This window comes from Netta rufina (assembly GCF_964035555.1).
Source record: "Netta rufina genome assembly, chromosome: 2".
Taxonomy (NCBI): Eukaryota; Metazoa; Chordata; class Aves; order Anseriformes; family Anatidae; genus Netta; species Netta rufina.
In genome coordinates this window covers 145,909,636-145,932,010 of record NC_140124.1, presented here as the reverse complement: position 1 = coordinate 145,932,010, position 22,375 = coordinate 145,909,636, and the positions used below count along the sequence as shown (strand labels likewise).

General features: G+C 42.5%; 2 protein-coding genes across 3 annotated transcripts in view; one reads left to right on the top strand and one right to left on the bottom strand.

The window, feature by feature from the left end:
• Positions 1–5,859, top strand: part of MRPL13 (mitochondrial ribosomal protein L13) — a gene marked incomplete at its 3' end in the record, with an annotated part of 33,932 nt that extends 28,073 nt beyond the window's left edge. Inside the window, exon 7 of the mRNA XM_084283114.1 lies at positions 5,574–5,859. Coding sequence (XP_084139240.1) covers positions 5,574–5,598 — 25 coding nt within the window. The remainder of the gene's footprint in view (positions 1–5,573) is intronic.
• Positions 5,860–9,033: 3,174 nt separating this feature from the next.
• COL14A1 (collagen type XIV alpha 1 chain) overlaps positions 9,034–22,375 on the bottom strand; it is a gene marked incomplete at its 5' end in the record, with an annotated part of 120,167 nt that continues 106,825 nt past the window's right edge. For both annotated transcript variants that reach the window (XM_084281298.1, XM_084281299.1), the window contains 6 exons: positions 9,034–9,663; positions 10,986–11,141; positions 12,041–12,118; positions 19,990–20,178; positions 20,691–20,757; positions 21,183–21,218. In XM_084281298.1, coding sequence (XP_084137424.1) covers positions 9,338–9,663; positions 10,986–11,141; positions 12,041–12,118; positions 19,990–20,178; positions 20,691–20,757; positions 21,183–21,218 — 852 coding nt within the window. In that variant the 3' untranslated portion in view covers positions 9,034–9,337. The remainder of the gene's footprint in view (positions 9,664–10,985; positions 11,142–12,040; positions 12,119–19,989; positions 20,179–20,690; positions 20,758–21,182; positions 21,219–22,375) is intronic.

Sequence of the window (22,375 nt, the reverse complement as noted above, 5' to 3'; positions counted from 1 at the left end):
ACAAACAGAGCAACAACGCGCACTCCCCCCACCCCCTTTATTTTTTCTGAGTATGTTTTAGCTCCTCAAAACATTGCTAGGCAAAGGGAAACCTCTTCCCTGGAATGTGCTGACAAGGATTTAATAAAGATGGAACTGTGTGACCAGTCTGCTCGGGCTCGATGGAAATAAATGTTCGCTACGGGAGTTGGAAGTTGAACACATTTCACTTTTGGAAAGGGTCTTTGTTTTGTCCCTTTTGACAAGAAAAATACCACATCTTGTTGAAGAATATTGAATTTTTGTTGTTGTTGGGGGGGGGGAGGAGGGATCTCATCAGAGTTGCAGCAAACAGGTTTCTTTGTACTGCTGGTTAGCTTGCCATATTAAGAGCCTGGGCTTACAGCTTCATGGGCATTTCTTCGGGCAAAAAGGCTGTTGTTAAGTATCATCCATTACTTCTGCCTTCCCATTCTGCTTGTGCAGCAATGGTATAAAGAACACCAAGGAACTGGCCTCGATAACGCTAGCCTTGTTTTGTGCAGCCCATGGACAGGCCTACGTTGGAGTTCTTAGGGAAGCACTTAGGTTGCTCTTCCACGGTATGGTCACCAAAATCCAGTATTGCTTTAGCACAGGTAGTTTAAGCTCCCTTTGGGAAAAAGAAATGGGTCCTGCCTCTCTTCACTGACTTTCGAGATGACTTGAAGCGGCTCACCTCCTTAGGCTAAAGCTTGCCAGTGGGAATTCTCTCTTCGGTGTCCAGGGAGATTTCACACACTGTTAGGTTTTTGTCTGAAAAGCAATTCTTACTGTATTAGGGCAGACCAGACTAAAGCTATGTATGTAGGTGAATGGTATCTGAAGCATTTGCACATCTGAATTACCCCTTCCAACTCACCTTTTGAGAGACAATAAGTCAGTTTTGGGCTTGTGAGGTTTTTCTAATTGTTCTATTGTTTCTTATCACTAGAAATAACCTTGATGTATAAGGTGTCTTCAGAATCCCTTATATATGACATGTTATTTCTGAAAGTTTAAATAATTAAATCCTTATATAATCTAGGGTTAAATAATTTAAATTCTTAATTCAACCTAAGTTTTAGTGTGCTTCCTACAGAACCATGAATTTGCAGTGTTACAAGGCCACAGTCTAGTGGATGAATTAGAGAAACGTGATGTGGCATTGTGCCTTTTTTTTTTTTTTTTTTTTTTTTTTAACTTAGATGATTTATGTAGCATATACAACAGCCGCATCCTGCTGTCAGTGATAGAGCTTCTCTAATGCAAGAGTTATGGTGGAGGCTGAAAAGACACAAATTGTAGGTGCATGTAGCTTTCATTTTAATGTTTTAAGGAGACATTTGGCTTATTTCGGTAAACAATTAGACTTATTTTCAGATATTTTTTTTTAATTCATGGAAAAAGACTCTTGATATTGCACTGTCTCTGAATATTGTAGAATGGATTAACTCTTGCTGAAGCTATTATCATTAACACCTATCATTGATTAAAAGATAGGAATAACAAGTCTTTTTCAAAATAAAGGTGAATGCAAGACTCTAAAAATTGACTTATTGGGGTTGAGAAGCTTCGTAGACCGTTGGTTTACAAAGACGTGTGGTATATATGTGTGTGTAAGAGAAATCAGATTATAAAATAGACTGAACCAGACTGAGTGCTCCTCATGAAAACCTTAGCTTGTGATCTACGATTTTGCTTGAGTTATGACTTGAAGTGGGTTACAGAACAGAGCAGTTTCCTTGTAAATGGGAAACCTTTCTTGGTATATTTGATTTCTTCAATGTTCAAGAGCGTAGGGCTGACGTGCATATGAAAAGATAAGGTTTATGTGGCTTACCTCAACTCTGAAGAGTTTTGGGAAGAAGCAAGTGCTGTTACAGTGGGGACCCCTGGGAACCTTCTGTTTTCTGTAGCAAAATGTGAGCCTCTGAATTACACAAATAGACAGGTTTACCTATTTTATAAGGCTCAGTGACTGGATAGTCAGAGTTTTACATCAACTATATTTCTCTTCTGTTAGCTGTGAGAATGGAAAAATGATTGGGTAGTATAAGAGATTTAAGATCTGTAATCAGACCTTGGGGACAGGTTTTCATTTTCTAACCTGTAAAGTATTTGTGTGGGAAGCGCTGAGATGCATGGCATTATTGGACGTTATTTGCTATTTTGCCTAGAATTTTTTGGCCTGTCTGGATGTTTATGTGCAGTATAAGATGTTAGTGGGACAGATCTTTTTGATGTTTCACTGGCAGGCATCCAATGCACAGCCTACTGTTGCATATTTTCAGTGAACCCATAATACTTTGCCTTTCAGCATTGATTTCAGAGATGCTACTCCAGACACACTCCCTCCGGTTATCCCCCTTTCTTTGGAGTCTGCTCTCAATGTACAGCAAGCAATTTTTTCCAAGAATGCTACGAGTGAAGGCTGGAGTATGGGTGAATTTCCAAGCCATGTCTTCAAGGAGATGCCATTTCCTTTGTCCCAGATGCATGATTTCAGTGCTTTGCTGAGGAAGCACGAGAGTACGACCGTCCAAGAACAGCACTTGCATAGATTTATGCACTTTATCAATGAGCAGTTACCCGTTGTTTATCACAAGTGGTTCATAATTCTCTCGGAGTAGACAAGGTTTTTGTGGGTTCATATTCTTCCTTTGACAGTATTTATAACACTTTTACCAAACGCGGTGTTTTTCAGGGCTTAGCTCTCCTAGTGCCAAGGACTCTAAACACAGAGATTGTGGCCTCCAAATGCCAAGTACCAGTTGGCATAAAAGCCTACTGTGACGTTAGAAAAGGCTTTAAAAACTCTTATATTTGTTCACACAAGTGTTTCAGTGTAGAGAATTCAGCCTTTAAGCTTCATTAACTTTGTAAGGCTGCAAACTGAGGCCAGTGTTCTCTGCGTTTAACTTTAAGGCAAGCATTAGGGTTGAAATACAGATTGCGAGCAAGAGAAAAAGGATTTTCACCCCAGAAAAAAAAGTACTGTGAGATCCCTAGCTCTGCAGCACTCCAGTGTAACTCCAGATTAAAGCTTTAGATGTGCCAGTCAAAGAAAAATTATAAATAGGAGGACTCTAAATCAGAGTAATAAATATGAGCTGCAAGACAATGATGTCTTTACCATGCAGGATCTCTAAAATCCTTCAGCATTGGCTCACCTGTCTAGGGTGGATGCGGTGATAAAACTTTTAAGTCACTGCTGAGAATTTTTCAAAATCCCCCTCTCCTAATAGACTACTAACATGTGTGTTATGTAGTGAAATGTATATTCTGGCATGCAGGGATTAACGAAAGGTGGAGTATTTTCGTGGACAGACATCCAGGATTCTAGGAGATAGGGACATTTTATGATTCTTTAAAGATAAGGTGGTTTTCATACTGCAAAGTTGTTCTATTTTTTTTCACTTTAAAATTCATATAATCGTCAGATTTCCTGTGAGGCACTTGAAATAGCGGGAGGGGTTTTGATCAGATATTGGGAAGAATTTCTTCATGGAGAGGGTGGCCAAGCGTCGCAGCGGACTGCCTGGGGAGGTTGTGGAGTTGTCGTCTCTGGAGGTACCTGAGAGACATCGGGACGTGTTTAGTGGTGGACTCATAGGTTGGGCGATGGTTGGACTTGGTGGTCTTGAAGGCCCTCTCCAACCTGAATGGTTCTGTGGGGTGCATTAAACACGGCATTGCTAGCCAGCTGACAGGAGTGCTTGTCCCTGTGTGCTCAGTGTTGTTGCGGCCTGTGAATGTGTAGTATCGTAGCATGTGTATTTTGGGGCTTCCACAGAAGGATAAAAAAAATACTAGTATGCCTCCAAAGTAGGACACCAAAGATGGTGAAAGGACCAGAGGGAATGGCCTGTGAGGAGCAGCAGAGGGTACTGGAATGCAGGAGGCCGAGGGGAGGCCTCATGGCGGCCTGCAGCTCCCTCAGGAGGGGAGCGGAGGGGCAGGCGCTGAGCTCTGCTCTCTGGGGACAGCGACAGGACCCGAGGGAACGGCATGGAGCTGGGACAGGGGAGGGTCAGGCTGGGGGTTAGGGAAAGGTTCTGCACCCAGAGGTGGTCAGGCACTGGGACAGACTCCCCAGGGCAGTGGTCACAGCACTGAGCCTGCTGGAGTTCAAGAAGCCTTCGGACAATGCTCTCAGACGTGTGGTTTAATTTCGTAGGTAGTCCTGTGTGGAGCCAGGAGCTGGATTCGATGATCCCTGTAGGTCCCTTCCAACTCAGGATATTCTATCATTCAGTTGTTTGAAGAATACTACATCTGCAGCGCAGGATTTTAATTACTCACTAAGTATTAGGAGATTTTTGTATGGCTTCGCTGTGGCAGTCTGAACTCTGTCTCCAGAAGGAGCTCCCAAATTCCATTGCTATCTGGTTTTAATTTGCATCGATCAACAAAATTAGTAATAAAATTTATTACCAGTGTCAAGTTAGTTTGGATCCCTGATGCAGATGGCAGTTTCTCCTGTAGTCCAGACTTTGTTTTCATTCAACTTCACAGAGAAGCCACCAATGCAGTATCCCATTACATGTCTACAGAGCTTGCTATTGCATCTCTTATAGCTCCAGCGAGGCACCGTTCATATCTGCCTTTTTTAATTTGTGTCCGAGAGAAGCGATCCGAAGAGCCGAGAGCACACGGCTGCCGTATTACAGCAGATTGTATCGCTGCAGGCTGTGTGTGTGCTGCGATGAGCAGCTTCTTGGTGCTGTGCACCTGCGGAGCGCATCCAGGGCACGTCAGAGGCCATCAGCCTGCACCGGTCTCTGTTGGAAGCTACTGGGTTAGGGCAGAGCCCCAGCTTTTCTCCAGGATCTGTGAGGTGTAGGGACTCCCAGCCTGCCCCTAAACTCAGTATTCTTACAAAAATAATAATCTGGCCTGATCCCATGCCTTGTAGGCACAACGTGGTTTCTACGGCTAGGGGATGTATGGCAGGCAGAGTGGGGGACACACACTTGGAGAGGAAATAGCAGAGGATTACAAGGAGCAGTCTAGTCTGTTGCTCGGATGTTTTCCACATTTTTTATTTAAGAAGGAAGGATTGCAGAATCTTTAAGATCCAAAGTAGATTTTTCTTTGTCGTCAACTTTAATTATTCTGCTGGTGTTGTGGTTGGGCTGTTACCTTAAAACTCGAAATCTTGTGCAAAGATTATATATGTATAATAGATGTATATAGTATATGCATTATATATATACTTTATATATATATACATATGTAAGCGGAGACAAATTAGTATAAGTGTTTAAAGTTATTTTGAGGCTGCATTCAGCCAAAATTGCTCTTTGCTTTGCATAGGGAAGTAGCAGTGGGTTGTAAGAAACACCTTGACCAACTCACTAGCCATGTCATCTGTACATTCATAGAGGTATTAGTAAAAACTTCTTGATCTGTTCAGTCTTTTTTTTTATGTAATCTGGAAAATACTCAGCAGCACTAAAACTTCGAGCACAAGAATACAGAAATAAAAATAGATATGGCTATTACTACATCCCTAAAGCAAACCCACTGTAGCTTCCATATATTTTCTTAACAAAGCACTTTTCTTTTTCCAGACCTAAAGATTTTCGAAGGAAGTAATAAAGGAAGAAGAATTGCTATCAGGAATGTGTCTTCTCCTTGAAAAAGAAATCTTCTAATGTGGAAAAAGACACATCTGTGCATCTCAGACATCTCTTCTATACAAAATATTTTTGTCAGGTACTGGCAAAATCTATTAGGAAAGCTTATAAATATTATTGTATTTGAAACAGCTAAGAATGGGTATTACACTGTTAATATCACCTGTACATTGTGTTGTACGTTCTGTTATTTGTTAATTAAATGGGTTTTATTACGGTTCTTAAAGAATTGCTCTTTTTTTTTTTTTTTTAAATTCACATCTCAGGGAAAACGCCACCTTGTTTCTTGAAATTAGGTTTCTCACTCTAGAAGTTGAAAAACTTGATTTTCACCCAGTAAGGACAGTGAATTATGGATTGAAAACCAGTGGCTTGACCTGTTTAACCTATTATTGCTGTAGCTGTGTGATCTTGCATGTTTTTTCTGAAAGCTTTTTCTAGACCCTGGAGTGTGCACGTAGTATGAAATTAATGGTGAGATTTTGCTGAATGTGCATCTGTGCAGGCCTGCAGTTTCCGTACCTTTTTAGGTGAATGTGCCCACTGAAAATATTGTGGTGGTGGTGAGCATAAACTTCTTCTGGAGCCAAACTAAATTGAAAAATAAAATAATAATAAAAAAATAAAACACTAGTCTTCAAAGAAAACAGAGCACATACTCAAACGTGTGTGCACATTGTAGTCCTGTTAGATGTAAGAAATATATTAAAATACGCATCTTGGGATGAGAGGGTGGTGTGATTTGTGGTGGTCATTTTGTAGGTCCTGTAGGAGTTTCTTGGCCTTCAGCAGTGTTCTAGAAAGAGTTTTTCTGCTCAGCATGCCTATAGCTTAGTCTCTGCCTTACGATCAAAAAAAAAAAAAGCATTGGTCACTGACCATGATCTCTCATCCTGTAGCTCTGGCCATCTCTTGATAAGGTGTGCCATACAGCGTGCTTACAGCACTGGAAATAAAGGCAACGGGAAATCAGTCTGTGCTTCCACAAGACCTGTTTGCTCTAGGGAAAGAAGTTGCAACGCTTTACAATGTCAGGAGTTTCTCAGTTGTCAGGAGATTGACGTTTCAGTACCAGCAGAACGTGTTGCTGGAGTACAGCAGCTCAACAAGGCCAGCATGCATTTCACAGGCGACACTGTCTGCTACACCGAGAACAAGTTTCTCTCTTCCAGATGTTTCCAGATCACAGTTGCCTTTCTGCAGGTAATTCTTTAACCAAGTCATTGTGTAAATAAATGAATCACTTATTTTTCTACTACTTATGTAGTAGAAGATGCTGATACGTTATCTTCCAAATTTTACAATGTTTAGTGAGGAAAATTTGTGTTTACTATGTCCATTTTGTACAAGGATTGTGTAGGAAGAAAACCACTGCTTTATTTATGACCTATTTTTCATATAAGTATTTCTTTAGTATTCGAATGGGCTTATCCTGGGAAATACTTCTACCCAGTGAACTTGCCTTACTCAATTTCCAGTTCGGTAACCAAACTCAGTTAAATACTAAAAGCATTTTTAAAAGTAAAAGATAAAATAAACACTTTTTTGTGTAAGGACATAGTACATATTTTGTAGTTAATATCTGGGTGGCATCAACTATCTGTGTGTTACAAACTTCAGTCAGCAACTTCCTTTTCTTCGGCTCTCTGGAAAAATATGAGACACTGCTGATTATACAGTGACTGAATTCTGGAGAAAATGGTGACCATATGTGTGCCTCTTACTTTTTTTGGCAAATAATACAAATCCTGAATAATATTTTTATATCTTGGTAGTACCCACCAAACAGTTACTTTTTATTACCAGTGCATACGAAACAAGTTAACGCAGGCCCAATGCTACATGGAGCGTTCTGGTAACCCCCAGACAGCCCCTTCATTTGCTTAATTCATTGCAGGTACTGCCCGTAGGCAGGGATGGAGGCTGGCTGTGCCTGCCCTGGTCAGGTGCATGTCTGTGGAGCAGGCGCTCCCTGGGCCAGAGCTGCCCCAATTCCCAGCCCAGGTGACAGGGTGGCTGCAGGAGCTGCGGGGAGTGCAGTGGAAGGAACACCTGCTTTGCAGTATTAAACTTCTCAGGAAAAAAAGAATTGGATTGTTTTATATCCATACACAGATACTTACATTTGTACCCAGACAGAGTTTGAGCCTATCAAAACCATGCAGTGCACTCTGACCACTGTGTATAATGCAGTGAAAGTTTTGTACTTGGGTGCCAGCACAGCCTCTGGTAAACGCATGTGTGTACCCTTAGCTACACCCATTTCCTTGATGCCACAGTACTCTGTACGGGGGGGTCATCACCAAGTTATCGTACACTTTTCACCTTCTGCAAGAAAGCGGTGGGAGATAGAGGTGAGCAAACTAATGGGAAAAAAAGAAACAGGTTAGAAAGGGATCTGGATTAACACAGTAAAGGTATGCAGCTGTCTCAGCTGTCTCATTTTCCCCATAAGCTAAGGCTTCTGGCAGTGGCCAGTGGCAAAAGCTGACATGTCTTTCCCTGCAGAGGTGAACCCGAAGCTCATTGGGGCAAGCAGGAACACAGTCCTGGGAGCCACAGGTCAGCCTGGCCATGTCACTGTAGGGCTGGATTACAGGTACTCAAAATCTGTGACTTAGATGTATCTATGTATAGATACTTAGATGTATCTATGGTTTTGAGCTTCTACTTTAAAACCTTCTTTGTTGCTTAGGCTCAGTAGTGTTGTTCAAAGCTGTTCAGTGACTCGCTTTAAGATTTATTTATTGGCTTTAACATTAATTGCTTTGTTATCCTCAAGCAATTGGGTTGCTTGTTTTTTTTTTCTTTCTCTCTTCATCAGATGGTCCAAGTTGCCTCTACCACTGTTCCTGCCAGTCTTTTGACTTTGGCATGTTAATATGCAAAAATCTCAGCTCCACAGATGGTACAACATCCTTATCTCATATTTATTCTCACCATATATTTAAAAAATAAGGCTAATATTGTTTCAACTAAGTGCCTGTAACCTTTAAAGTAAAACTGTTGCACAACTGTTGAAAAAGGGAAATGCATTTTCTTCTCTTTAGGTTCTGTCCCCTTGAAGATCTAGACAACCGTTCAAAGTTAAAAATCAATCAATTGTAGAATTAACAATATAAAAGCTTGCCACTTTTATTTGCATACAAAACTGAAATGAAAGAGGTTCACAATAAATTATCAGTGTACTCCCACAGAACATTCTTGTGTATTTATATAATGTGGGTGAAAAAGAATTGCATAAACATAAGGCTTTGCAAAGGGGTAATAGCTGGGTTTAAGGAAACCTGATAATGCATTGTTCTTCGGTGAATTTAGTAGGGTTACTCTGCTAGTAAAAGCAACTCATCCAAAACTAAGAGAACAGAGTCAGCTGGATAACAAACATGGACCTTCCCGAATGGTTCTGTACAGCAACTTAACCAGATGAAGATTTTTTAGATGCAGGTTGAGTACTGTCTCGAACAGTACTCTGGAAAAAGATCTACAAGTGATCCTTCCCCATCATCTAGCACCAACCCACTAACATACTAAGTTTCTGGCATGCAAGATAATCACCTTTATTTTGTGTGTCAGCTGGTCACGTACATTTATTTTCCTTTAACATAAGAGCTTGTAAACATCTTCCATGACAGGTCAGGTACCCGAACAAAGGGCCAAATATAGATGCACATAAAACATTTCCCTTTCTGAACAGTTCATTGAGAGGGCTTTTTTCCGTTTGCCCTTTTGTGCACTGGAGCCTTGACGCTTCTCTTGGCTATCTTCCGTGTGAAGCGAGTAATTCCCGGGGATCTCAGTTCAACAGCTTCCATCTCTTCTCGAACGGGAGTAAACTCTGGTTGAGCAAGATGAGGTGATGGATAGGAGGACTGGGAGTATGGGGACGGGAGGGGGTAGGACCCGTGAACTACATACGGCTGTTGCTCACCATCATAAAGGTCCTCGGGGTCATAGATTTGGTAGGAGTTATGTGGCAACTGCACTACAGGGATGTCTTGATCGGTTGGCTCACCGTATCCACCTTAACCCACCACCACCAAGAGTATTCATATGGTTAACACAGGAGAAGGGGAGTAGAAAATTAAAGCATTCATTAGGAAATTGACACGTATTTTATATATATATATATAGCGCATGTGTGCATAGATATCATCTTTAAATACACATTTTTATTCACATAAAGGAACAGTGAAAACATTTAATAAAATTAATAAGCTGGAGCAATTGGAAACCCACCAACAGACAGCCAAGTTAGTTGGAAACCACCACCAAAATTTGTCTCATGTCCAGTTGTAATACGGTGCTTATTATACACTGCACAATCTGCCTGCTTTAGCTTATTCCAATTACGGGCTAAAATATATGATTAATGGGCAAAATGGGTCAGGCAATAACTTTTAGCAGTGCAGGGAAGCTAGGTGCATGTACAGCTGCCAGTAAGTTCATTAGTGGTAGTCAACATCATTGATGGAAAGCACAGAGAAGTTCAGCATCCATATCTGACCTTCAGCCAAATGAGAACTGAACCAGAATGAGTCTTTCACCTTCTGGATTGGTAGCCATTGTAAGGGATGGGGCCTTCGAACAGGAGATGAACAACAGGGAAGGGAAACGAGGAGGAAAGGAGAGGAAGAGACGACAACAAAAACATTCACGTGAGTAAAACGTACGAATCAGTTCACGGGCAGATTAAAATGTAAACATCAAACAAATACGCCTTATGCATAACATTTGTAGTAACTAGTAATTTGCTAAAACAAATTTCAATTTTAGGTTGGGCAACACCACTTTTGGTAATTGTGTTAACTTCCTCCCATGGCTTTACCGTGCTCTAATGAAAAGGAAAGTAAGATGTACAGAAGACTTAGAAAGAACCACTTTCTCCAGATTGTTTCACTTGTTAATCACGGACACGTGCACCCCTGTTTCAGGTTACACTATTACAGGTTTAGTAACGTTCATGCTGTCATGCCATGAAGAGGAAGTGGAGCGACACGTTGTAAAAACTATAGATGTTCAGCTCCGCCATCACGAACATGAGGAGAGGGGGGACTCAACACACAGAGCGTTCAGTTGAGGTGGAGCAGGCTCGTGGACTAACACAAAGAGGTACAGGACAAAAAACCCAGTATGCTTCATCCGTTTCACAGGCCTGAATCAGATGGTGGACTCTGCTCGCTGCGTGGCCCCACAAAGAGCAGCGGCGTTGGACATGCGTGCGTGTAGGGAGCCAGCTGCATTTTGCCAGTAGCCTCCAGCTTACTTTGGCTGTTAGAAGGACGCGCTCCTTTTCCTTACCACCCCACCTCTGAAACCAGGCGGCTCCGACCGCAGCCTACTCACCTCCCATGCCGTACCCCGCGCAGGAGGAAGGGTCGCAGTACCCCGGGGGGCCGGAGGGGCCCTGCGAGCCGGGGGGCCCCGTGTGGCCGGCGGGACCCCGCGGGCCCGGGGAGCCGGGAGGTCCTGGGCTGCCAGTTCGGCTTTCTCCTGGAGGCCCTGCGTGAAACGGGGAGATAAATGTGTGACTGGCATCTCGTAACAGCAGCAGGTCCAGGCTGCCTTGGCAGTGCTGCAGGCCTCGTGCTAGGAGGAGACGGCACCAAGAGCACTGTGACTACATCCAGGAGGCAGCTTGAGCACGGGGGCTGCAGCTCCCTGCTCCAGCTCCCCCAGGCACGCCGAGGGAAAGGCTCCAGCCTCTTCCCTGTTCCTGAGAAGCCGCCGCGCTGGCTGGTACTTTGTCTTCCGTGCCAGAGGCAGCTTCTAGCCAGAAATTTATACTAGTGTTTCTACTGAGCACGTTTCACCAAGTGCCAGACGTTTGGGAAGGCGGCTTCATGGGGGAGGACAGCCCTGGATGCCAGCATGGCTCTCCTGTCCACCCACTAGTGCTGTGCCTTGATAGCAATCCTCTAATGAAAGAATATCCTGACAAAGTCAGTGCAATTTTATGCTGCTTTCAACAGGATTTGAGTATTGGTCTGTTTTTTCAGGAGCTAAATCTAAATCCCTTTGATTAATGTGCTGAATTCACGTACATTTCCCTCTCAGGTTACAGTTAGGTATGGCCTTGGGTCAAATAGGAAACAAACGCAATCAATCCAGATTAATTTTTACCTACCAGACACCGTCGCTGAAAAAAAAAACCAAAAACTTTAAACATTAGAAAGGAGGGGTTTGGAGAAGCAATATATCACAGGGAAAAGGAAAATTCTTGTGTGACTGATGACACCATTGTGCATCATAGTAAAAGCCTTACAACAGTGGGGTGCCTAAATGCCACCTTCTTCGCTGCATGAGCCCTAAAAGTGGAGGACACAGCCACAAAATTCCTAGGTGCCTTTCAAAGGGGTGAGAGCAGCGTAACCCAGCTGCCCCAGCCGTAATGACCTTACCTGTAGATCCTGGTGGGCCTCGGGGTCCTTGAGTTCCAACACCCGGGTTGCCTTTTTCTCCCTTCTCGCCTGGTAAACCTAAGGAAACGGCACTCATCAGAGCCACATCCCGCACAGCGCCGTGCAGTGGTTATGATTTAACCAGGGCTATGGTTCCATCCATTACTTTTCACTTAAAAACAGAGGGGAGAGGAGAAAGGAGGTGAAATAGAGAACTATTCGGTTCCTTTTTCCTCCCTTCTTCAGTAGCCTCTCAAGGGAATCACGGTGTCCCTGGGGTCTTAACCATTCCTGCTGCCAGGGTGGATTCATCAGGGTGGTTTACCAGGGCACAGACCAGTTTCCAACTGTGCTTCCTGCTGGAAGGCTGCTTCTGGACTATGCCAAGGTCCAACTACAGTAAGTCAGAAGAACTGTCAGAGCCTCACAAAGCTGTCTGTAAACTGTGGGACCCAGCTTTTTAACGCTGCAGCCAATTTTCCTTCAAGCGTTCACCCACCAACCAGTGGTTCATCACAAGATGGTTCCAGAAGAAAACTGAAAGTTATCATCAGAAGGCCTTAAGCTGCTGAAATGCAAGAAAAGTCTCACCACAGCCAGAATTCATCCCCCAGTTGAAGCCCAGTCTAAGAGCTTCACAGTTACAAAACTTTATTTTCCAACACACTCTGCCATACGGTTATGTTCCTGCACTTGCTCATGGCCCTGAATTTCTATCATTGGGGCTGATCCGTGAAGGATCTAGGAATCCAGAAACAGTACAACATCCTTCCAGCTTTCCATCTCCTGCTCCTCTACCACTATGGCATCCTATAAAAACACTTCTGCATGCAGCGATCACAATGAGCGGTGTCGAACTGAAGTAGGTGTCAAAACTACAAATTCCAGACCCTGAGTTTCCACCGGCGACTTGGAAACTCTCATAAAGTCTGTGTTTGATTTGGATGGTTCAGAGACACAAAACCCGGGCTGGTTGTGGGACCGTCCCCCCATTTTCCAGACCTCCCAACGCTGGTAATTGCTCTCACTGCTTCCACGCTTTCAGAATGAAAGCCAGCATAGAGCACCTTCGTGAAAACAGAGCAGACAGAAAGAAGTGCTGCTAGCCTCGCTGAGGCACGCTCTCCGATTTCAGCTGACTGGCCTGCTGCCGTCCCTTCTGCTCAGGTAACTGCTGCATCGAAGGAAAAACACCTACGAGGCACCTCCCGGGTGACTGCGTCCAGACTCTCGTTTTTACAAGGAGCCACAGAAGATTTTTTTTTCCTTTCTAAGCCAATTTCTGATGGATGCAAGTAGGAACAAGCTTTAACGGTGAAAGATTTTGCAATTAAACCCAGCACTGACAATGCATTGCTCTCCTTGAGTTTGTAAAATAAGGGTGTACAGGAAAGCAATCCGGTGGGTGCGTGTTTGTCTCACGTTGGTTATTGGGCTTTCGATGGAGGTATAAGCAAAGGGGGGGTGGGTCCCCATGTGGCCCCAGGAAAAGGAGCTCTCTTGGTTCCCTGGGGGCTGATACCAAGACCTGAAACAGAAAGGGAGGCAGGGAAACCCCTGTTTCCTGCATTCTCTTCCCCAGCTGAAGACTTGAGAAGCACCAAGGTCTCCCACGCAGCACCCTCGGGGACTGGACAATCAGAAATCACAGCAGGGAGGGGATTCAGGATCCCCTGGAGAGTTCTGGGTCTGCTGCTGAGCATGTGGCCACATGGAGCACTGAGGCCCTCGGCACAAGGACATGGACCTGTTAGAACAAGACCAGAGGAGGGCCATGAGGATGACCAGAGAGCTGGAGCACCTCTCCTATGAAGACAGGCTGAGGGAGCTGGGGTTGTTCAGCTTGGAGAAGGCTCCGGGCAGACCTTACAGCGGCCTGCCAGTACCTAAAGGGGCTACAGGAAAGCTGGGGAGGGACTCTGTGTCAGGGAGAATACAGCCTCCCATCTCCTGAAACGGTGCTCTAACCATCCGGTCATGAGAGCAAAGCTGGAGAAGAACTAGCACCCCCCTCCCTTCTCTCAAGCATCCCTCAAATCTCATCTTCCAATTTTCCATCTTGTTTGTACACAACTGCTTTCTTTTTCAACTAAATCAGTTCCCACCTGGCTTTTTACAGGCAGATAATGAGAAAGCTCTGGCCAAACTGCAAGATTACTAAAACTTAAGTGAAAGTGAAGGAGTCTTAAGTGTTTAAGTTACTCAAGCATCCTGAAATTTGCCAACATCTTTTCTTCTGGGATTCTTAGTGATGTAACTCTTGGGATTCCTGTTCTCCGAGAGTGGCCTCCCACTCCAGTACGGGCCTCCTGTTTGCAATCTAGCATTTAGTTAGAGCACAGACTGCAGTTTCAAGCTGCAGTGCTGTTCACCTTTGATGAATGACTGCACTGCACAGCCCATGGCAGGAAGCAGTCCTAGGTGGCAGGGAGATGCTCTAATCCATTTTTATAGCACAGGGGGAACCTGCCAAAAAAACACATCTTCTGTGAATTCCACACATTTTAAAGATGACTTTCTCATGCAAACCTCCTGTCCTGCATTCCAAATGCAGTTTCCAGACATCTAAAATTTGCTTAGCCCCTTCAAACACGTGGAGAGTCTCCTCTGCAGTTCTCTACTTTTGCTGCAGGCTTTTTAAACAAGAGGAATTCGTCGAGACTGTCCCTTTCCATACGTGCCCTGTAAGGAAACACTGGCTGTTTGCAAAAGGCACAGTGTGTGTGTGTGTGTGTGTGGATTGCTTTGTTCATAACCAGACTGGCCCACGATAACTACACAGATATTTAGTGTGATTGTTTATCCGACGTTATGATAACATTAAATGGTGACCTCAAAAACAATTGCCACAATATTTTCAAATTGCTGCCTTCCATGCACTCGGATATTCTTTACACACACAAGTACACGCAGCCATACACGATGTTCCCAGGAGAAATTCCAGTAAGCAGCGATAAAAACAGAACAAATCTACTCGGGCTAATAATAAGACACTTGCCCTGGGACACGCTATGAAGCTCTTGCATGGGGCAAACTTTCTTTGAAATCACGTGGATATCCAGTTCCTAGAGCAAACACACTGGAGGCCAAAAGACAGGTTTGCTTCAGGTTTCTCGCAGTCTGCTTTCCAGAAAAGTGTACCCAAGTGGAAGACAACATAAACACTGAAGCAAGAATAACCTAGTCCTACGGCAAACCTCACACGAGCTAAAATCAAGCACTCTGTGAGCTCCACTAACGGGCTTCCCACCAAAGGGCTTTACTAAGCGTAAGCAGATTCACATGGCCATGGTTAGCAGCTCCCTCCTCTCAACAACATTCAGACTTCACCCATTGCTCTTTACATCACCCAGAAACGACCTCACTCCTGTGTTGGTTACTCCAGTGGTTAATCCCTGGTAGGGATAAAAGGTATGCATCAAAAATTGACATTTGGGTTAGGGTGGCTTCGAATCCTAGTAACTGTTTACAGGTTCATGCCTGGACATACTTCAGCTACACCATCCATCTCTCCCCCTTCAAGTTTACTGTTTTTATGTCTCGTCCCTAGCCAAAATAAGCAATGGCTTGGGTTCAGCCCACGGAGATCACAAGCAACTGAAATCAATTATTTCCAACTCTCTGCTAAAGATCTCTCTGATAGCATCAGTTATTAAAAACAAAAAGCAAGATTGTGAACACATTCCTAGCAAAGAAAATTAAATGTGCATGGCTTCTCCACAAAGAAAAACCCAAGGTATTGTTCTTTAAGAGAATATTGTCATTTGGGAAGAAGTGCATATACAGCAACTGAGAAAAATTAAAACAGGACCTAAAATCCTCCTCTTTTACAGATGCTCAGTTGTAACCATAATATATTATAACACTAGGTGATTTATATTTTTTTTTATCTAGATGAAGCTAAAATTGGAAATAAAAATATTTGACTCAACTGGCAAAAGTTCCTTTTAATTCCATTAGAACATTGCCATCAGAACCACAAACATGGGGCATTTGATAACATGTTAAACTAACCCATTCCTATAAAGCCAGACAGCAAACACAGATGAAGCTGTACTTGAGTACACTGACATTCCACTTGAGAGCCTGGGTATTTGTTGTATTTTAGTAACAGTGAGATGGAGTGAGTGGCCACAAGTTTTGTGCATCGCTTCAGGACACGTGATAAGGGCCAAATTCCACCCAGTGGCAGGACAACAACTGCTTTTTCACAGCATTTGGAAGCTAGAATTGGATCAGTGTAACCTTTACTATGGATTTTACGTTATTCAGAAAACCACAGAAGTATTATAAAAATACCTGAAAAAAAGATACATAGAAAGAAATTGTACTGAATCTTTGCCTTTTTATATTGTTTTGCAGAAGCTGAACTACTTCCTGAGCACCCAGAAGCCAGACACCAGCTATTTAAGTCCCAGTTCATGCACACAAAATCAAAACAAAAGCTGTTGGAGTGAGCTGAAATAAAAATAGAAACCAGTGCTGCGAACTAGTTAAAATAACAGAGATCAGTGCTGTGAATAATCAGTTTGGATGTATTTTTTTTTCCAGCTCCTATGTTTATGCAAATATGTAAAACAGCAAAGTCCTAGTAGTTAATCTGGGATTAGATATCATAACACATAAGACAGTGGGGCTTCCTTGATCTTTATGACTGGTTTGATGGTCTGTTGGGCCACCACTAAGATGTTAATACTGCTAACAAGCATACAGGGGTTTCCAGAGATGTTTCTGCTCACGTTATTAGAAAACTGAGTAACAAACATGTTACTGTGATCCCGATTCTTTCACTGACGTCAACACAAAAGACTCTGTGAACTGAATCTGTCAAGAGAATGACTTCTCGCCGAGGTGGTCCTTCTTGGAATGACTAGCTCTGTGTAGTCCTAGTGAGAGACCACATTCAGGAATGGGACAGCCTGGACCTAGAAGTTCAAGTGGAGGTTTCTAACAGAACTCGAAGCCACTCTCTCGATCCAAGTCTCCTTCCAAAAAAATCTGATTAAAGCCTGGCAGGCTGACAAGGTAAACAAAGGGGAAGAAGCTATTGGCCGGGCAAATTAGCAGGGAAGTTCACTGGTTTCGAGATCTTCCACTGCTGACATTTTCCAGTAAAGCTCTCTTCGGTGCCTAATTTTGAAGCAGTTCCATGCGCTGCTTCCGAGGTCCCCATTTGTCACGGGCCTGGACTGGATGGGTGGTGGGCAGGAGAGGGGAGGGAGAGGAACCGGCGAGCCTCCCTCCTCTTTTTTTCTTCCTGCTGTAGCACCTTTCCGTTCAGTTCAGGGCCTGTAACAGGTTCTTGCAGCAATTCCAACAGCTCAAACTCAGAGAAAATACAAACAACACCCTACTAGATAAACAGGTGGGTCTTTTTTCCCTTCCAATGCCTATTAGTCTTTAGCGTGCCCTGCTGACACTGCTGTCACTGTTCCAGTGCATTTTCTGTATTAAGGACAGAGGCTGACTTCTCAGAGTTGCTAATCTGGCACTGCTCTTAACATTAAATTAACCTCACATAGAGCCAAAAGGTGGTGACATCAGTGAAAAGAAACACATTGTTCCCAAAGACTCCAAGTGGCTGGCTGGAGATCTTCATGACAGGACTGTAAATCGGGACTTGCAGAACAAGTAAAATGCAAACAGTGCTTCAGAAGACAGCAGGGGGTGATGGGTTTCGAGTCCATTTACCCTCCTGTCTGTAGTCACTGGGAGCTAAAAAAGCTTCCGTCCAGAAGCAGAGCAATTTTTATTTGTTAATTCACTGTATATGTAACTAAGAATGAAGCGAGAATTGGGAATGCACAAGAAAAATCCGATCAATCTGCTCAAACACGAAGCTGGTAAAAATAATTTCTACTTTTTGCTGCTGTGGTTTGGAGTTAGCTTAGAGCAATCCCTTAGAAGAAGACTATGAAAATGTCAAATCAAAATGTATCTTTCTGTTAAATAAACTGCTGCTATATCCATCATGCATCAATCTACAATTTCAGTTGTGTCTGAAGAAATTAAATCCTCAAGACTAATCAATGAATGCTTATTTTTCCCTAGGTTCTGAACTAGCTCCTTCCCCTTCCTTCCAGGTTCTGTTCAAGGTTGTAGTTATGTGAATGTCCTAAAAACCATCCTCACTCCAAATGAACTAGCTAATTACTTAGTATTTAAGTTTACACATAGGTTCTTCATTCTTAAAACAATCTTCTTCTAAGCTATAAATACAGTAAAAGACTCTCAGTTTTTGGCATCACACTTCAGGAAAATCTGCAGCGTTCTGGCTGACTGATTATATTTCTTGAAGTATGCTCGATAAGAGCTTGCTCTCTACCAAGTATGAAACTCTCCACAAGCACAACCTGCCAAAATCAGTCCCTTCTAACGTCAATTATCTATTTAGACAGTAAAAGGAACATAAAAGCCACATTGAAGTGCATTATTTTGTTATAACCACCTCATACTCTTTTTTTAACATGCTTTTACTGTTTCAGTACTCACTCTCTTGCCAATGTTGATTCCTGAAGATGAACACTACCAACAGAAAGTTAGCCCCCACAATGTTCCATTGACGTGACTGTATCTAATCACTCTGTGACTTCACGGCACTACAACATGCAGGTCTGGGGCTCGGCACAACAAACACAATGGGCAATGCACGCTAAATACTGGATGGGTTTCCCTTTTTATAGCCCATGCTTTTGGTTTCTCCATTCTACAGTAAAATATTTTGTGTGCTTAAACAATTCCTGCCTGAGAGGCCATTTAAAATACATGAGTATGACTATGGAAGCAACTACCGTGAGATCTGCATTCATTCTCTGGGTCACCACTTTTGAAAACAGTTCCTAACTTGCTGCCTCTTCCAGTTTTCTTTCATCCTTTCCTCTGCCCTCTCCTTCATAATTCTTTCTGGACAATGTCTTCTCTCAACTGGAGCAGGCAGCACCACAACTGAAAGGCCAGGACCCAAAATCATGCCTCTTTTTTACAGAATTAGAATTATGGTCTTGAGGAGAAGAAAAGACCAAAAAACTCACAGGTCCACACAAAGACTTTATCTTCAAATCAATGCTTTAACGCTGGCCGTCATGGCTACTGAGAACTAGAACTACTGAGTTCCCGAACTGAAACGCCTTCAAAATAATTTGCTTTTTAAATTCCAGTTGGCAGATTTTGTAACAGCAACACCAGTTCATTGCTCTTGAACACCACATTTGTCTCTTGGGCTTTTGGTCACTTCCTTGTGTGAGGGTCTTCAAAGCACTTTTACAAACACAGACTCAGTGCTACCTCTGTGAGGTTTGTGCTATGAAGATTGCCAGGATTGCATAGAGAGTAAACCAAAACATGGAACTTGTTTCTTTATTATACGACGCTGGAGGAGGAAAGGAGAAAGGGACAGAGCCTACAAGTAAGAATATAGAGAATTCTTGTACGTGAACAGTTCATTATATTATTTCTCTGTGATCTCACCATTTCCTGTCCTTGATCCCCCTAATCCCTTATAAACTATGATTTTTTCCCTCTTCTGACAAACTTGCTCCTTTCAAATGACCATAACTCAGAAATCTTCTGATGGACACGTCCCAAGTTCAGCAGAAAAGCTCAATCTTTCTGCAACACAAACCTATCAGTTTTGCAGCTGACCTTCTCCAATAGCTCCTTTGCTTACACTTAGAAACCTCCCGCTTACTGCAGAGTCCTACTACGATGCAAATGTGACGTGCACAATTAGATACCACCAATATTCAACACAAGTTATTAAACTTGTCTGATCCTATCAAATCACACATTACCTTCATGACTAAGAGCTTTCATTATGGTCTGTATTGAGCTCAACAATCAGCTAGAGAGAAAACTTTGTCCTCAGAAAATATTTATCCAGGAGACAAAAGCCACCACAATGTATCAGGAAAGAGAGGTATATTTTTGTATACATGAAGCACGAAGCCTACCTCTTTCTCCTGGTCTTCCTGGTTGACCAGGAGTTCCTGGAAACCCTTGCATGCCTGGTGATCCTTGCTCACCCTGGGGCCCTGGAGCCCCTGGCCGACCTGGCTCCCCAGGAGGTCCTGCAATGGTTCGTGTTGAGACAGACTGGCTTGGAATCTGGTTCAGGATTGAGTTATATCTGGCCATATGACCTGTCAAGAGAAAAATGTCATCGTTTTCAATTTGCAGTGGAGAATCTGGTTCAGTGAAATTTGAAAAGAGCACTGGCAGGTCCTCAAGGCTGTGGCCTGTCGTGCTGGGGAACTTCAATAATGTGAAGTTGTGTGTTGTTGATGGAGAAACTGTGGTTTAGGGAATATATAGAAAAGGCGAAGAACTATTGTCTAGAATCTCATTTCCTTGCTTTGATGGGGTTTTTGGTATTTTGTCTGTAAAATTTTAAAATTGTTACCACAAAAGCTTCTGTATACTCTAATAACTTGGAGACAATTCAAGGTCTTTTTTTAGATATCTGATGGTAATGAGCTGTAGTTGGACACAAATTCAGTTGAACATAAATCTAATTGGACTATAAATACTGACAGCCTAGCCTAAAATGGACAGATCCCCATGAATGCTCTGAAAAGCATCATATTTATAAGCAATTGTGGCAGGAAGAGATGTATCCTAGAGATAGGAGCACATGAACTATCACTGTACTTACCCTGGATAAGTTGTTCACACACTTGACGAGCAACAGCACGCACCATTGCTTGGGACTGGAGATCACCCTGGATAACAAAAGCAGCAGTGTAATACAGTTTTACATCATTTCTGTCTTGAAAATGCTCAGTGCAATTAAAAACATTTATTACCCCTGAGAGATTATATCCTTGCAGATGAGAAAAAAAGCCTAAGAAGTTTAGGGATTTCCCTGGTTGCCATTGCTGTTTTTAGCCAGCAAACAGAGGTCTGAGAAGATAACCCTAGTGAGAGATTTGGGAATGTGCTTAATGCCATATATTTCTCACCTTCAAAATATTAATATGGCTATATATAAGGCAGTGACTGGAATAGAAGGAAGTTTGCCTGATTGCACAGGAGAAAACTATTGTGCCTGTAAACACAGAGAACAATAAATCATCGCAGAAAGCATTTTACAAAATACAAGGCCAGAACAGAAAAAACATGGCAGCTAACAAGTGAGCACACTTACCCGCTCACCCCTTTCTCCCTTAGGTCCAGGAGCACCCTATGGAAAGATTCAATACAAAATTAATTCTCGTTTTGATCCATCTTAAAACTTTTAACCCTTAAATATTTTGTCCCTTGCAACATGAACAAAAACTAATAAAGGTTTCAGGAAGCTATGTACCAATAATGAATATACTTTTTCCATTTCAGTACTCATAAAAATGTTCACCTTTGCCAATTACATGGAGAGTATATGACTTTCTCAGGGGTTTGTCACACACTGAATTCTCTTTTTTAAAATGGCAGCAAGGACAGGCCACCAGGAGATATACTTTCATGGCTCAAATGGGTCTAACATTAGCATTGAATATGAAAGGCTGATGGGAGACAAAAGTTTGTAGCATTTGTAGAAAATTTAGTATGACAGTCAAGATAATACTGTCATGCTGGCAAAGATCATTATGCATTGGGACAAGATACATGGGGCAGTTACAACCTCACCAACGGAGACTTTGGGGGTAGGCTAAATATCCCTCAGGAGCTCCCGAAGCAAGGAAAAGTCTGCATGAAGAGTTAACCAGCTGACTGATACATGCTTAAAACATAGTTTTTATCCTACCCTGGGAGGGAGATAGGGACCTATGAAGACTGCAAGATTATTTTTAGGCCTATTTTATATTGCTCTATTTTGGGGAAAGATAGTGATTGAAATTCAATTAGTTTTCACCTACCTAGCTGTTTTTGTAGAACTGCTAAACATTTGCGGTAAAGGTCTTACATGGCTCACAGGAATATCTACACTCTAGGAGATTTAGTTGAATTATCTGCAACATGTGTTTGGATATGAATTGAACAGGCAACATGTTATACATTGATAGTAATAAGTTCCATAGCTCATCAAATCTTACTAGATTTCATGATTGCACTTAGAAACTATGCAAAATTGGGCATGAGGTTATTACCTTTGCTTACACATTATTAGTCATTTCACTCCCACTTAACCAAATAAATATGCTTGCATTGGACTAGGTCTCCAAAGCAAAACGGATTTTGAAAAAAATAAAATCTGTTTTAGAGGTCCACTGTAAATCTTCTAGCTCTGTCTTTTATGTAATTTATACACTCATTTTATAATTGGATTCTTTTCTTCTAGTTAAACTGTTTTATTTGATAATAAATGAAATAATATTTGAAAGAAGAACTTAGTGTTAGAGG